The 14,384-nt window shown below is 40.4% G+C and overlaps 1 protein-coding gene across 1 annotated transcript in view; it reads right to left on the bottom strand.

The window, feature by feature from the left end:
- POLA1 (DNA polymerase alpha 1, catalytic subunit) overlaps positions 1-13,560 on the bottom strand; it is a 200,313-nt gene extending 186,753 nt beyond the window's left edge. The window contains exons 1-11 of the mRNA XM_075033499.1: positions 13,456-13,560; positions 11,941-12,065; positions 10,865-10,961; positions 10,313-10,393; positions 9,422-9,537; positions 9,106-9,168; positions 7,520-7,618; positions 5,387-5,582; positions 4,978-5,146; positions 3,906-4,084; positions 376-488 (exon numbers count right to left, since the gene is read on the bottom strand). Of these exons, the coding sequence (XP_074889600.1) occupies positions 376-488; positions 3,906-4,084; positions 4,978-5,146; positions 5,387-5,582; positions 7,520-7,618; positions 9,106-9,168; positions 9,422-9,537; positions 10,313-10,393; positions 10,865-10,961; positions 11,941-12,065; positions 13,456-13,486 (1,269 nt within the window). The 5' untranslated portion in view covers positions 13,487-13,560. The remainder of the gene's footprint in view (positions 1-375; positions 489-3,905; positions 4,085-4,977; positions 5,147-5,386; positions 5,583-7,519; positions 7,619-9,105; positions 9,169-9,421; positions 9,538-10,312; positions 10,394-10,864; positions 10,962-11,940; positions 12,066-13,455) is intronic.
- Between the last annotated feature and the right edge of the window lie 824 nt (positions 13,561-14,384).

Here is a 14,384-nt window from a genome sequence, read left to right as displayed (position 1 = left end):
TATTATGAATCACATACCTCTTCTTTAAGTGAAAACTACAATGCAATCAGCCAAGAAACCACAAATTTAAAAAATATTATTTCAAACAGAGTGTTTAAAAAGCACTAAGTTTTCTACTAATACTTCAAGACAACTTTATTTTCTAAGCAGCAAGTCTAAAGATAACAATTTGACTGCAGTTGTTAGTTAGGGTCAGGGGGAAGCAGCAATGCTCTCCTCTGCATCTCACATGATATCCTGTGTATACACTGGATTTTACCACCTACAGACAACACTGGCTTCAACAGTTCCCACAAACACACTACTAGAACTCATAACCTGCCATAAGCAGAATGAAAGGTACTTATGTTTGACATGCTTGAAAGATATGCTTACTGTTTCACGTGGCAGTAGATAAACAGTTCTCTCAATATTTTTCACTGTCACACAACAGCTGACATAGGTGTTTGCAGATTCAATCCAAACTTTGCCAAACAAAAATACCACACCTAAGGAAGAAGGGCAGAGCAAAGAATTCAATATGCAATTCTTAAATTTATCATTCTTAATGCTGCTTAAAGCAGCTTATTATGTATTCTTACACAGAAACACAACCATTTCTGGTTTAGGTCCTTGAACAACAAATCTTTCCAATGTATCAGCACATTCTAAATTCTTAAACACCAGCTTTACAAATAGATACCTGTGTAGTTCTTCATGCCCCTACCTCCATCACTATAGTAACACCTCGATATGTGAAATTCAAAATGACATGACACAACCAGTCTTAGAATTCTGTTCTGATAGTCCATTCTACCTACATTAGTTGGATAATTCATTGGGAGAGGGAGGAGACAGAAGTCAGTGAAAGCTGAAGATAATCAGAATGCCTGTGCTGTGAATCACTCCTAAAACATGTGTTACCTACAATTTTTCATTCTTCAGCTAGACCAGTAAAATTAACTCATTTTTCCTACACTTTAGTACCATGAGATCAAGACTCTACTACTAATAAAACCTGTAGAAATACATTCTGAAGACACCAACTAAAAGCTTATCAACTGTGCAAAGTTTTCAACTGACTTTTTAACAAATGAGAACATGGAAAGACGTATGACATCGCAAGAAATCCTGGATGCTAAGACAGCAGTTGTAACAAAGGTAGACATTCAGAAAGCCTATATAGAGCAGGACTAGCACAACTGACTTAACTGTGGACCACATCATTATTGTACATGCACATCTCTGAGCCACAGAGAACTTGGCATTAGCACAAAATGCTGCAAACTGCTAACCAAGTGATGTTAAACTTTGAAATAACATAGAACAAAGCCAGCTGACTTTCACATACAGTTTGTGAATTACAAGCAAAATAAGCTTCCAAGTACAACTCAAAAACCTGGCTTCACCCAAGTTCCCTTCAAACTCCAAACAATTTGGAATCTGATTACATGAAAGACACTCTTCCTACAGTACATTACTATTGATGAAATCAGAAACATCAGAGCTGAGACTGTCTCGGAAACAGTGTTTCACATAAAGAAGATTTTGGAACCTATGTTTCTCCTTGGTCTGACAATGCACAAACAGGTCCTTGGTTAAGAGTTATAATTTATCTTTGCCATGCAATCTATCAGGTGTAGAGGCACCTTTCTTACTCCATTAGATCAAAGATAAATCAGTGAAGATGCACTAAGACAGATGACAGGGTTAGAGTGACAGGCTAAGAAAAATAATTTCTTGAGTGCATGGAATAGATGTGAACAAGACTACTTTTGTCAAGGACAGAGAATGCTGTGGTTTTGAAGAAGATGAGCAAGGATACAAGCTTCAGCTGCACAAAGTATCTTAGAGATTTTAATACAGAGGCGATCTTCAAGATTTAGACAGTTTGAATAAAAGGATCTAAAAAGAGCTCAAATTACAGATCTAAGTGACAGGGAAGATGAAGTTCTTGTCCCCAGCAATCTTCTTTTTTTTTTTTTTTTTTTAAAAGGGATAAAAAACTCCCATAGGTTTATATCATACAGAAAGATGGAACTATGAGAGAGACCACAAAACAGTAGTTGGTTGCTTTAAGAGCTGGCAATATTACGAGCATGGAGAAGTTAACCTGTCAGAGGCATACATATAAGCAGGTGAGGTAGAAAGAAGGATACATGAGCCAGTCAAAGATAGGGTAAAAGGCTGCCTGGATTGCAAAGACAAACTTTAATCAACTCTAGCATGGACAAGTAAGTGGTCTTAACCCCCAGACATCACAGATTCAGAGTAATTTAGGATAGAAAGAACCTTTGGAGGTCACCTAGTTGAACACCCCCATGCACACCACACCAGCCCCCCAAAAGCAGGGCTAACTTCAAAGAGTTCTCAGAGACATTTCATATGTAAAACCAAGAAATGAGAGAAGACATATCAGGCCTTATCCCCTGTTAGCTTGATTATGGAAAGAAGAAACAAAGAAAAAATGGGAGTAAAGCTTATCAAACATAAAGTCTGTGAAAAGAAAGATCATGCTACCAATGAACCAAAAGGCAAGCAAAGTCATGAGACAAGGAAAATGTCTTGCAGAGGGAAAAGAAAGGGCAGTTTTTATTTGTTATTTCTTTAAAATGTTAATAGGATTACAATTCGCAAGTTCTCTGCCTAAGATAGTAAAGGGAGTTTTGAAAAGTAAGCCTCCAAAAAAAATCATTAAGTTTGAAAGAGTCTTATGATTATGCTATAGTATTTACTCTTCAGGCAATGCATTTGACATCACAGCAAATGAGGCATAAACAAAGATCATGAACTTGTTAAACAAAAAGCAGTATCAAAATTTTCCCTTCTACATTACTAATTGAAAACAGGTGCAGTCTTTATTATTCAATCCTGAAAAAGTCATAATGAGAAAAGAACACTCCTTGCATGCGAGGAACAGAAATCTTTTCATAATTATGTTCCATTCAGCAACCACTGACTTGGAAGACAAAAAGAAGGAAAAAGAACAATAGTGGGGTCTTTAAAAGTAGCAATTTTATATTAAAGCCATTGATTTCATCAAGATATCTATGATTATTACCACTCCCATCACCAAGCTGTGCAGCCCAGCACAGTCTCATATTTAAGTCTGGCATCCCAACTCACAACAAAAGGTGTAACAAAGAAACATATCTGACTCAATGCTTACAGCATCAACCCAAAAAACCTTCAACAACATACGGAAGAACCTTCCAGTAAACCTACATGAAGCACAAATTAGAAACCCAAGATCCTAAAGCTGCTGATGAAATGAGAGACGGATGGGAAGTGCTTAGAACAGATGTGAACATGACTTCTTTTGTCAGGGCTGAGATCAGAATGCCGCAGTTTTGAAGATGAGAGCTAGGATTCACACTTTAACTGCACAAAGTATCTTAGGGATGTTAATCCAAAGACAGTCCTCAAGATTTACACAGTTTGAATAAAGGGATCTAGATAGACCTTGTATTTTTCAGGCCACCTTCCTCCCTTGATAGACATACCTTTCCTTCCTATAAAATTGTGCAACTGCTTTCTAATAATCCACCAGAATTTTAAGTTACATTTCCAGAAATACGAAGAAAGCATGCTCGATTGTTGTACCACTGAGTAAGAAATTAACAGCATCAACTTATTCCTGGAGTGCACTGGGTGTTAAGGCTGCCAATGGGTCACCAACATTGAGAAGTGGTAGTAGCTCCCTTTGTACGTCCCTACAGCTATACTAGGCCAAGAGATGACATTCTTACTTTTCCCAGTCATAGTGCCCTGCACTGAGGACAGAGGTGTAGAAAAACAAGAGATTAATGTACAAGTTATGAAGCACAGAGAGACAGGGTATCTAGACATAATTTAGGCAAGTCTGAAAATCCCAGTTACATAGAAAGAATCAGAATGGCATTTTCTGCCTTTAACTGAACAGTTACCTGGCTGACTGTACTGATCTTCATAAGCATCCAGCCAATAAAATCTTAAGACTTGATCATCATTTTCCCCATTCACAAGTGGAAGGAGATTGGGGTCCAGCTGAACTTCTGCCACTACTAGATCAGCTTCATCCTCATCAATTCTGTCCCAACATGAGATACCTGGGAGAGAACAACTTCTGCGGGTTTTGCAGAAGAAGCAAGAAACAAGAAGTAAACTTATGCCTTTACTATGACCACCCTTTTGCTTTTTTTCAGCCCTATAATCTCACACCTTTTGTTGCTCTTTCCACTACCAAGCAACATTCCCAACAGTTGGGTTTCCTCAGATTTCTTCTGAAAAGAAGGATGGAGTGACAAAGAGAGAAACACACATGCAAGTATGGTTCTCAGTACACAACAGGCAGGCTTTAAAAATCATTCAACTGGTATTTCAGCCTTGGTCATTCAAGCCTTTAAGCAACAAATATATCCATCCATCTGTACAAGCTGCTTAGTGGGAACAACAGATTATTTCAACAAAACTACCTTTTCAGTCATTAAATGTTTAAGTCTTTTTGCTCATTCAAATATTTTACAGTTTAAAATTATGGAAACGTATGATTCAAGATTCTTCCAAACAATAAAAAAAAAACAGGAAAAAAAAACTTTTTTCCTATTTCCAAAGATATAGCTGATCACCATGTGAAATTACTTTTAGCAACAATACTTTTAACTACAACTAATGTTACAAAATACCTTCATAGTTGCTTAGAATAAGCATCATTAGCAATTCCTTATTTTTGCTTATTGGCATTGAAGATCATTGTTCAACACCCACATTGAGTCACCTCAATATACTGAAATGTGTTATGTTGTCATGTGCTAAATCCCAAAGACATCAAGTATTTTTCAGTTAATTAGCTATCAGCATGTTCAACATTACCATTTTTAACGTCACTACAAAAAAAAAACATCACATAGCATTATCATCATTCTGTCTGTATCATAATTATCCCATTGGCAAAGACAAATATGAAGATAAATCTAAGGCTTATTGGTAGAAGAAAAAAAAATAAAAAGAGATTCTTACAAGACAGATGTCTCTTTCTTCTCTGATTCCAGCTGCTCTGTCTCTTTCTTTTCAATTTCCTCATCCCTCTTGAAGCTTTCAGCTGTCTCAGGTATAGTTTCCACATGCTCTGCTTCCATAGGTTCATCAAAGTCCTCCTCATCAAAATCCATCATTCCCTGATCATCATCTGGAATTGTTGCACATAGCACTAAAGGCTTGAGTCATTAACATGACACACTGTATACTACAGCAGTATACATAGATAGCATACTACATGCATGAACGTAATATACAGTATTAATATACGAACAAAATATCACATTTAAAGCTATCTAAGCATCTAATTAGCATAACTAAGAAATGTTTTAACACTAATATGCCATATTTAAAGAGTTTCCAGAACTGGGTTTTTATTTCTTTTTGATACCTTCAATAGCTTTCTCTTCTATTGTCTTCACTATTCCCCCATTTTCTGTAGCTTTTTGCACGTACTTGGTATCCTCTTTTTCAGAGACTATGACAGATTTTGCTGTGTAATTGGGACGTTTAGGATGAAACGAAGCTGGAGGAAAAGCTTCCTTTCTGAGATGAGCAGGAGCTTTCTTTGATATAGGGGTGATTACCTGAAAGACATTTTAGCCATGAGTTTAAAAAAAAAAATCTCTTAAGAGCAAAAAAGGAAAAAAAAATAAAAATCTAGCACTTGCTATTTGCAGAACTAGTAACCTGGGATAGAGGAAAAGCTCTACATATTTTGCATGATAGCTAAAACTCCCTAGAAGTAAACTTTAAATTCTTATGTGTTTCTACTATAATTTTAAAAAGCAGTTTACAACAGGCCATGGTTGACATTTAATTAAGTTTGTGGTTACTTTCACTATTTTCCCCACATAGCACTACTCCATTCCTAAATTAAAACCTCTGTGTCACCTGCATATGTGACAATATACGTCAGGCAGGGACAGAGCCTGGAACAATCACGGAAGGCCAATCTGGCAGTTTACACCTGTTCATATCAGCAATGAGTTCAGGACGTCTAGAAGACACCATGGATCTAGAAAACAGAGTGCTTCTCCATTGGATTTCTTCATGCTACAGACATGGCAGGGAGAGTGAAGAAAACAAAGAAAATGCATTTCAGCATGCTCTGCAAGTCTAAAATCTGAGGCAATAAGTACATAGTTTGTTTTTCAGACAAGATACCACCACGGCAGCAGCTACAGAACCTCTTTTTATGGAGGATGTGTATGAAGTACCCTCCGCCGTGACCAACGACAGGTCTCTCCATCTACCGGCCCTTGACCTGCAGCAAGGTCCAAAACCTCTATCTTTGGGGAAAGCTGTTATCTACCGACATAGAATTTAGAGTTGCCCACAATCGTTTCTAGGGTTCCAATCTCAGTACAGCTACTTCTACTGTGGCAAACGCCAAACTCAGCCCTTCACTCACCTTAAACAGAAAGCAAACATTACTTAATCTACCTTCACCAACAATTTTTTGCCAGCTCAGCCAAATGCATTTATTCATACTTATATTCCTGCTCATCTCCTGAAGTAGAAAGCATCACTGCCATCTTGCTTTTTATGCCCCTTTGTTTTCTAAGGCTGGACTCTTCATCCTCTTCATCTGTTTCATTGTCTAAAATCTCCAATTCCTCCTCCTAGGATCACAGAAACTATCATCTGAACAGCCTGTCTGGGAATTAATTCCCTTCTCAATGTTTCCTACTAAAAGTGACCACTGTTTTGCACTGTAAAGACAAAGATCCTCTCTTACTGTATCTCCCCCTTTTTTTCTTTTTCAATTACTTTTAGGCTCCAACACAACTGCTGAAATGAGTGCCACTCGCAATTATTATCTGCATAAGAGCTGATGTCACTATTACACAAGGTTTCACAAATCAGATTTATCTACTCTACTCCATTTGCCCTCTACAGACTCTTACCAAATATCTCATTGTATTTCCAGCTATAACGTCCTTCTCATTTACCAGAACTCTTAACAAAATGCTAGCCTTCCACCCTTGGTAGCCAGTCCCTCCTTTCACTCCAAAATCTTCCACTAGGGTCAACTTCTAACCATAGCTTCAACTTTCCATTTGCTTTTCAATTCTGCAGAAGATGAGTTTCTTAGCCTTTTCCACACCCACAAATAGAGTTTCTTAGCCTTTTCCACACCCACAAATAGAGTCTCTTATGCTTATTTCACTTCCCATCATCCTTTCCTTGCCACAAGGGTCTTTTCTACTCTTAGGAAAAAAGAGACAAAGCAGAAACTCACCTTCATGTGATACACCGGACATTATAAAGACAGTTTCATCTGTCAAATGTAACAGCTATATACTACTACTATACTAATGATACAGATGGAGTTGTATTCTGTTTAAGTATTAACATGGAAAGGGAAGACAAAAAAATGCATGAAGTTACACAGTAACATTGCTAAGGAAGCTAATGAGATAGGTAATCTAGAAGCAGAAATAAAAGACAACAGCATTCAAATCAACCAAAATACAGATTAATACTTATTAATGAGAACTTTTTTGATTTTTTCCATTACCTTAGGAGTTTGGGACTGCACAGAGAAAGGATTCAGTGGTACTCCAGCAGATCTTTTCCTTTTCAGCATTATAATTGGTGGTGGGCTTATCTGAACAGTCTGAATATTAAAAGAAAAGAGAAAGTGACAAAATGAAGGTGTTGTTCGGTGTTTTCTTTTGCCTCGGTTAGTAACATTTTCCACCAAAGACAAAGAAAGCCACCAGTATTTCTCATTTGCCAAGAAAACACACCTCCCGATATACAGCTCAGCCACGTAAAAAGAAAAAGTTATCTGAGCAATCAGCCCATGAAGACCGCCGCTAGATTTTTTTGGTAAACAGTTTGAGAGAAAAACTGTCATCAAAAAGCGAAACACTTTTCAAACAGCAGGCATTTCAATAGCTAACTGTGCCTTTAATGCACAAATATCAGAATAACTGGTGGGATGTTCCTCATGTCTGCTGAAACAGTAGTAGTGAGCACACATGCCTTAAGAAAGGCAGAAGTGCTCTTTCAGCACTGTCACACTAGAGGAAAACCCATTTTAATTTATTTACATGCACAGATATTTTTTACTCATCAACAGCTAGTAACAAAAGAAAACTTTAGAGAACAAACAACAAAGCCAAAAAGCCAATAGCTAACTACTAGTTAAGTAAATAGAAGCCATAGTGTAATTATTAGCATTATTCCCCCTAATCAATGCTCCACAAAATCTGACAGCATTAAAATGCATTTGCTTAATGATTTGAGAGTTTTTGATAGCCTAAGGTATAACTCTCAATCAGATATCACAGGGAGAAGTAAAATAATAAGCGTACAAAACCAAGAGACAACTTTACATTGGAACATCTATACCCCTCTTACTGCTCTGTAAAAACACATTATGCTTATTACGATACAACATATTTCAATTCAGTATCTCACCACTACAGCAGTTTCACGGTTTACATGTAAGCAATCCTTTCCATTTTACAGAATCCTGCTAAAGGGCATTAACTCATTGAAAAGTCATTAATGACAAGGAACAGCCTCACTTGAGACAGTCCAAGCCTGCTACAGCAGCCATCCTGCACTCCTAACTCAGAGAAGTGTTAATCTGGTTCTCTGTAGCAAACTGTGGAAAGCAGAAGGAGGCAGACAGAAGTTCAGGCTACATCATCTGCTGAAAACAGTCCTCCTTCAGGTCCCCTCATGAACCCAAACACGCCAGATGGAAATACGCTACAGTATACTGGCTGGAGCATGGTGATACACATACATGGTATATGCAATTCAGATGCAGGTTAAGTCCCGTTTCACTCCAAGCTGACTAAAACCTAGAAGGGCGCATTAGCACAGGCTCTACATCACATTAATATAAACCATGTCTAATCAGGACATAGTAGTTTTGGCTTATCAAACCAATACAGTCACGCAACTTCTGCATGGTGGAGATGACAGGTAGGCTGCATACATACATGGAATATACCAAGCAGATGTGCTATGGAAGAAATCAATCTTACATGGTCTAGTTTTAGGAAGAACTTTATTTTCTTGAGATGTTCCATGGCAAAAAAAAGAATGCATTAAGGTGTTTCAAACAGATTTTATTAACATACTTACTTCAGCATTAAGATCTTGAAGAATATCCCCCAGTAAATCATCCTTTGACAGGTCCACAGTTTTCTGCAAAATAACAGATTAGCCAAACAGTTCTTAGTTATATGTGCAAACCCAATCATGAGACCAGCAGGAAACAACTAAAGGGTTTCCACAAAACACACATGTTTTCAGGAATGCTCCATATCTAAGAGATTGTAACAGGAGTTTACGTCTTGCTAGACATAAGAAACTGAAATGAGACCTTGCTTTATTCCACTCCCACTAAACCACTGCAAGCAAGTTAGAAATCTTGAAATTCAAAAACATAAAAACTTACATCTGTGTTTTTCTTCCCAGCACTGGCTATAAACATAGACTTAATTGTGTTTGGCTTTGACACCACAGATTTTTTCACGTTCTTTTTATCAACCGTAGATGTTTTGCCACCTTTTCCTACAGAAAAATATAAAAATGTGAATTCTGCATCAGCAAAGCTCAGTGTTTAAGGGTCCAGGAATAGATAGCTGAGGTAGTATATTTTTTCACCTTCACACTGCTGGCTGAGATGAGGCTTAATCATCTTTCATTTGCCGTCAGCTTTGTAATGGCTGTCATGCACACACAAAAAAGCGCAAAACCCTATCAGCACCCTATCTTTCCTAGTCACATCAGAGATGATCTTTGCATACCCAAGTTCATACTCCAGAAAAAGGACCAAGATACTTTACATGGAAACATCTCCCGAAAAAAACACAAGTGTCCAGGAGTTTAGCCCTAGGTTTGGATTCCCAACACCAGACTCAATTTCTGAGTTTGCCAGCAACTTCATAAAAGTTGGCAAAATCATTTGATCCCAGATGCTTAAAAGCATGCAGGTATTTTAGTGGCAAAAGAGACCAAGCATCCTTTAGACACTGGCTTTGGAAACCAAGATCATTCCTAGATGCATTTGTTCTAGAAGTGAATATATATCCCGCAGAGGACCATAAGCAAAATTGCCCCAGTAGTGCTGAAGTAGTTAGCAGTGATTTTACCTCAATTTGTGGACCTCTACCTTCTGTATCACAGGGGCTAAACAAAATCCACAGTCACAGGCACAGAACTATAGTGCTTCAAGTAACATGTTATTTGGCCACATTCACCACATACTGATGCCAAGAAGCTGCCCATTTTAGGTACCTTTTAAAAGCCACTGGAAGCCATTCTACAGCGGTCATGTTCAACCTACCTTTCTTATTGGAACCAAGAGCATCATCATCCAGATCTTCATCAAAGATTTCCCTTCCATCTTCTACATAACCTATCCCATCTGTAGAAAAACAAATTGTTAAAGATTTACATTTTAAATTCTGTCTACTGATATTTCTAAATATATTCATAATCAAAAGTTTTACATATTTAAACTTTTCTCCTTTAATATAGAGCAAAAGTTATAAATGCAGAAGTATTAAAAACTACAGCACTCCCAGCTGTACCTTCTATTAGACTAAATACACTTATTATGTGTTTAATTAGAAATTATCAATTACAGTACTTCCTGTTAAAGTTACATCATTGATAACTGGAAATAAAATTTCAAAAACTTCTTAATGGAAAAATATTTTCATTACCATCCGAATACACTATGAGAACAATGCAAAAGATTCATTTCCATATAAAAGCTTATCTTTTTCTTGCCTCCTAAAACAATTTGTAAGAACATACTAACTATAACATTATGAAGCCTAATTGAGTTATAACACTATAATCAAAATAATTCTCCAAATGTATCTTAACTTACCATCATCAACAATCCAGTCATCATCCTGACGTTCTCTGACCATCTTGGAGTATTCTTCCTCATCTATTTCATCATAAACACCTGTGAACTCCTCAACCTACAGTTAAAGTATACTGAGGATTAATAATTCCCATCCCATTACTTATTAATACAGGTCATCAGTAAGAACATAAAAGTTCCCAAGAAATGCATGGTTCCCTACACTGTTACATCGTTCACAACTAGTAAGCACACATTCAGTTTAAGCTTCTTTTTGGCAGTGACGAATTTTTAAAATTATCACAGTATGCTGAAACTCAAAATCTACTGAAGCACTGGTAGAGATTTCATTTGAGACTGACTTGCTTTATTGCTCGTTTCACATTACAAAAAAACCCCAAAAAATCCTAGCAATGGAGACTTCTGACCTTTGGCTCTATTTCAAACACCAAGATGACCTCAATGAAAAGGAAGGTGATTTGATGTGCCCAAGCGTAATGCTGAAAATGCTCTTTTGTGCCTCAGAGTAAACTTGTACGTTAATGATCTACGCACGCCAGGCTTCTTTAGATTTATCCACCTCAACGTGCAAGTCACTTCCTATTGGCATTACAATTAATTGGACAGTATCAATGTTACACTGCCAGATTTCAGTTCTATCAGTTAAATACTTAAATTTTGGGTTCTTTGTGGAAACATAGCATATCAATATTAATGGATTTCAGTCACGTAAAGCTTTGAAATTCATTTAACATTTAAAATCATTTGAAGTTAAAAAAAAAAAAAGTACTTCCTATCATAACACTAATTACACAATTAAATTTTAAAATTTATCTCTGTGGGATAGTTACCAAGCAGTAACAAGCATGTTTGACTTGCAGTTAATAAAACAGGTTTAGTTTTGAAAACAGAAAGAAGCAAATAAATGATACCAGAAAGCAGCAAAACAGTTACATTCTGAAAAACATACACCATTAAAGAAAAAAACCTGATCTGAAAGGCAGATTTTGTTTCCTGTAACTTTTAGACACATATTAAAGGGTAGTTAAGCATCTCAGCTCCCATTTACTTTCTAATAAAAGAGGAGGAATTTTCACCTCATATTTTATTTTTTCACCAGCTTTGGCTTTTTTCAGACGTTCTAGTGCTTCTTGCTGGCCTCTTCTAGACTTCTTCTCACGTCTAGAACGTGATGCTGCAAAACTTCCAGACTCATGCATAGCTGCAATTAATTAAATACAAGAGAAATAAGTTTAGTAATGAGCTGCTGTTACCTTTGGTACTTAGCATTCAGTGATGTATTAATAGATGGTTGCAGTTTTGCTTAAAATGAACATAGAGACCTACTTGGTTAAAGGCACACAGACGGCTCCTGATGAGCCAATTCTGGAATTATACCGGAGGCATGGTCTCAGACACAGAGATCAAACAGAGTTCGTGCCAGTTCATTCATATTCAGCAATACGCTATCACCTAGATTTCCAAAGCATCTCTCAAATCTCATCAATCCTTATCTGAAAAGGATCCCCCCACTCTTTCTTTGGGAATTTCCAGCTCCTTTTATTTTGCATGTCTCCATGACAACTCGGGAACAGACAGACTTAGAAAAGGCCTATATTTCTACAAAGCAGTAATTTTTTTTTTAGGTGGTTTCACAACGTTTAAGAGTGCAGCTAGGTTGAGATGAACGAGTAATCTGTTGGCAGCAGAAGACTGCTGCCCCCCTTCCTCTTACACTTTCTTCCCTTCACAGCGCTCTCCCCAGCAAGGTGCTCTCCGTTTCTCTTGACCTTCCTCTCTCCCCCTTGATTTTGATGGGGGGACACACATTTATCTGACCACAGAGAATGAATGGTCCCAATCCAACGTATGAAAGCGGACAACTAGCCCGGGAACAAGCCTATAGGTTTTGTGTGAGGAGCTGAACCCCCCGGCTGCAGGCAGAGGAGACCCAGGGCTAGCGCAAGCAGCCAGGCCAGGCCAGGCAGCCAGAGGAGAAGGCCAGTCCCTTCCTGATGACAGCAGGAGGCCAAACGGTTAATGGAGCTGCACCTAGGCAGTGTGGCCGAGACGAGTAAGTAAGGATTTGTATCGCTAAGGGGCACTTACGCTGCCTGGCACCATCTGTGGAAGAACTGCAAAGACGCAAACACTTTGGGTGTATTTCTACCGAGATTTTTCTGTCAAATCTTTGCGCTCACCGTAAGCAAGCGCCTCAGGCAACGTCCTCCTGAGGAAAACGTTATTTTCAACCCCACCTGAGACCACCCGCTGCCCAGCAGCGAAATGCCAGCGCGTCCCCAGCCTGGCAGCCCGTGAGGGGCGGGGGGAAGGTAACCCTCCGGCCTTCCCGCCCGGGATAACCCGGCCTCACCGCTGTGAGGAAACCGACCCTCTCCGAGCTGCAGCCCGCCCGCCCGCCGCGCACGCGCGCTCTCCTCCTCCCCACCCCTCAGCGCCGCTGCCCCATTGCTTCCCCCCCCCCCCCCCAGCCCCGGGCCTAAACCCGAGAACGATGGCAGCCACCTCCCCGCCGCGGAGGCTGCCACCCCGGGCTCGCCCCGTTCCCCTCCCAGCGAGTTTCCCCCCCCCCCCCCCGACGGGTCTCTCACCGTCCCGGCTCCGAACGCCGCTCTCGGCCATGGCGCCCGCCGCCCCCTCCGCTGGCGCCAAGGCTCCCGAAAGTGGCGCGAGACGGGAGCCCCGCGAGCCGCCGCCGGGGCGGCAGCCAATCAGCGGCCCAGGAGGCGGCTTCGGGTCCGCCCCCCCGCGCGCGCGGGGCGGAGCGGGGCTGAGGGGGCCGCCGCCCGCCTCTCTCCTCACGGACGAGCGCGGGGCGGAGGGAGCTGCCGTCCGCCTCCCTCCTCACGGCCGAACGCGGGAGGGAGGCCCCCCGGCGAGGCGGAGCCGCTTCTTTGGGCGAGGCCCGAGCTCCGGCCGAGGCCTGGGCTGGCGCTGGAGGCTTCAGCAGCCGGTTTGCAGTCGCTGGTTCGTCCCGAGAGGGGTGTGAGGGGCAGCAGCGAACGGACCGGGGCCGTCCCGCCAGTTGCGCCTGAGGGGCGTCCGGTGGGGCTCCCGCTGCTGCGAGGATGTAGGGGCCCATAAACCCTAGTGGTACGGTGCCTTAATTGGGGCAGAATAACGTAAATGCACGCACCTGAATTGGGAGAGGGTGGTGGTTGACGTCGGTCGCGTACAAGCTGCAGCGTGAGGGTCAAGGACAGCCTGCAACAACGTTGTCAGCAGTGGATCGGTCCCTGCCGGGAGAAACGGGCATTTACCACACCGTTTTAAACAATATGTAACCACTGAAGCTAGAAGAGTGATCGTGACAGGCTGTGGCTAACATCCGTTGGAGCCATGGCTTTCTTTTTGCGTGTTTAAAGCAGGCGTTCTCCTCCGTCACAAGTTTCAGGAGCTCCTTCAGTAAATCACTCCCTAGCCTTTTCAAAGGCAGGTAGTGGCTGGCCAGTTTAGTGACAAAACAGCTAACGTGATGGATGTCCTGCTATTTCCCAAATCCCTTCACCTTTTTTTTTTT

The sequence above is a fragment of the Buteo buteo genome, chromosome 8 (genome assembly GCF_964188355.1).
Source record: "Buteo buteo chromosome 8, bButBut1.hap1.1, whole genome shotgun sequence".
Classification (NCBI taxonomy): domain Eukaryota; kingdom Metazoa; phylum Chordata; class Aves; order Accipitriformes; family Accipitridae; genus Buteo; species Buteo buteo.
This window is presented reverse-complemented; position numbering and strand designations above follow the sequence as displayed.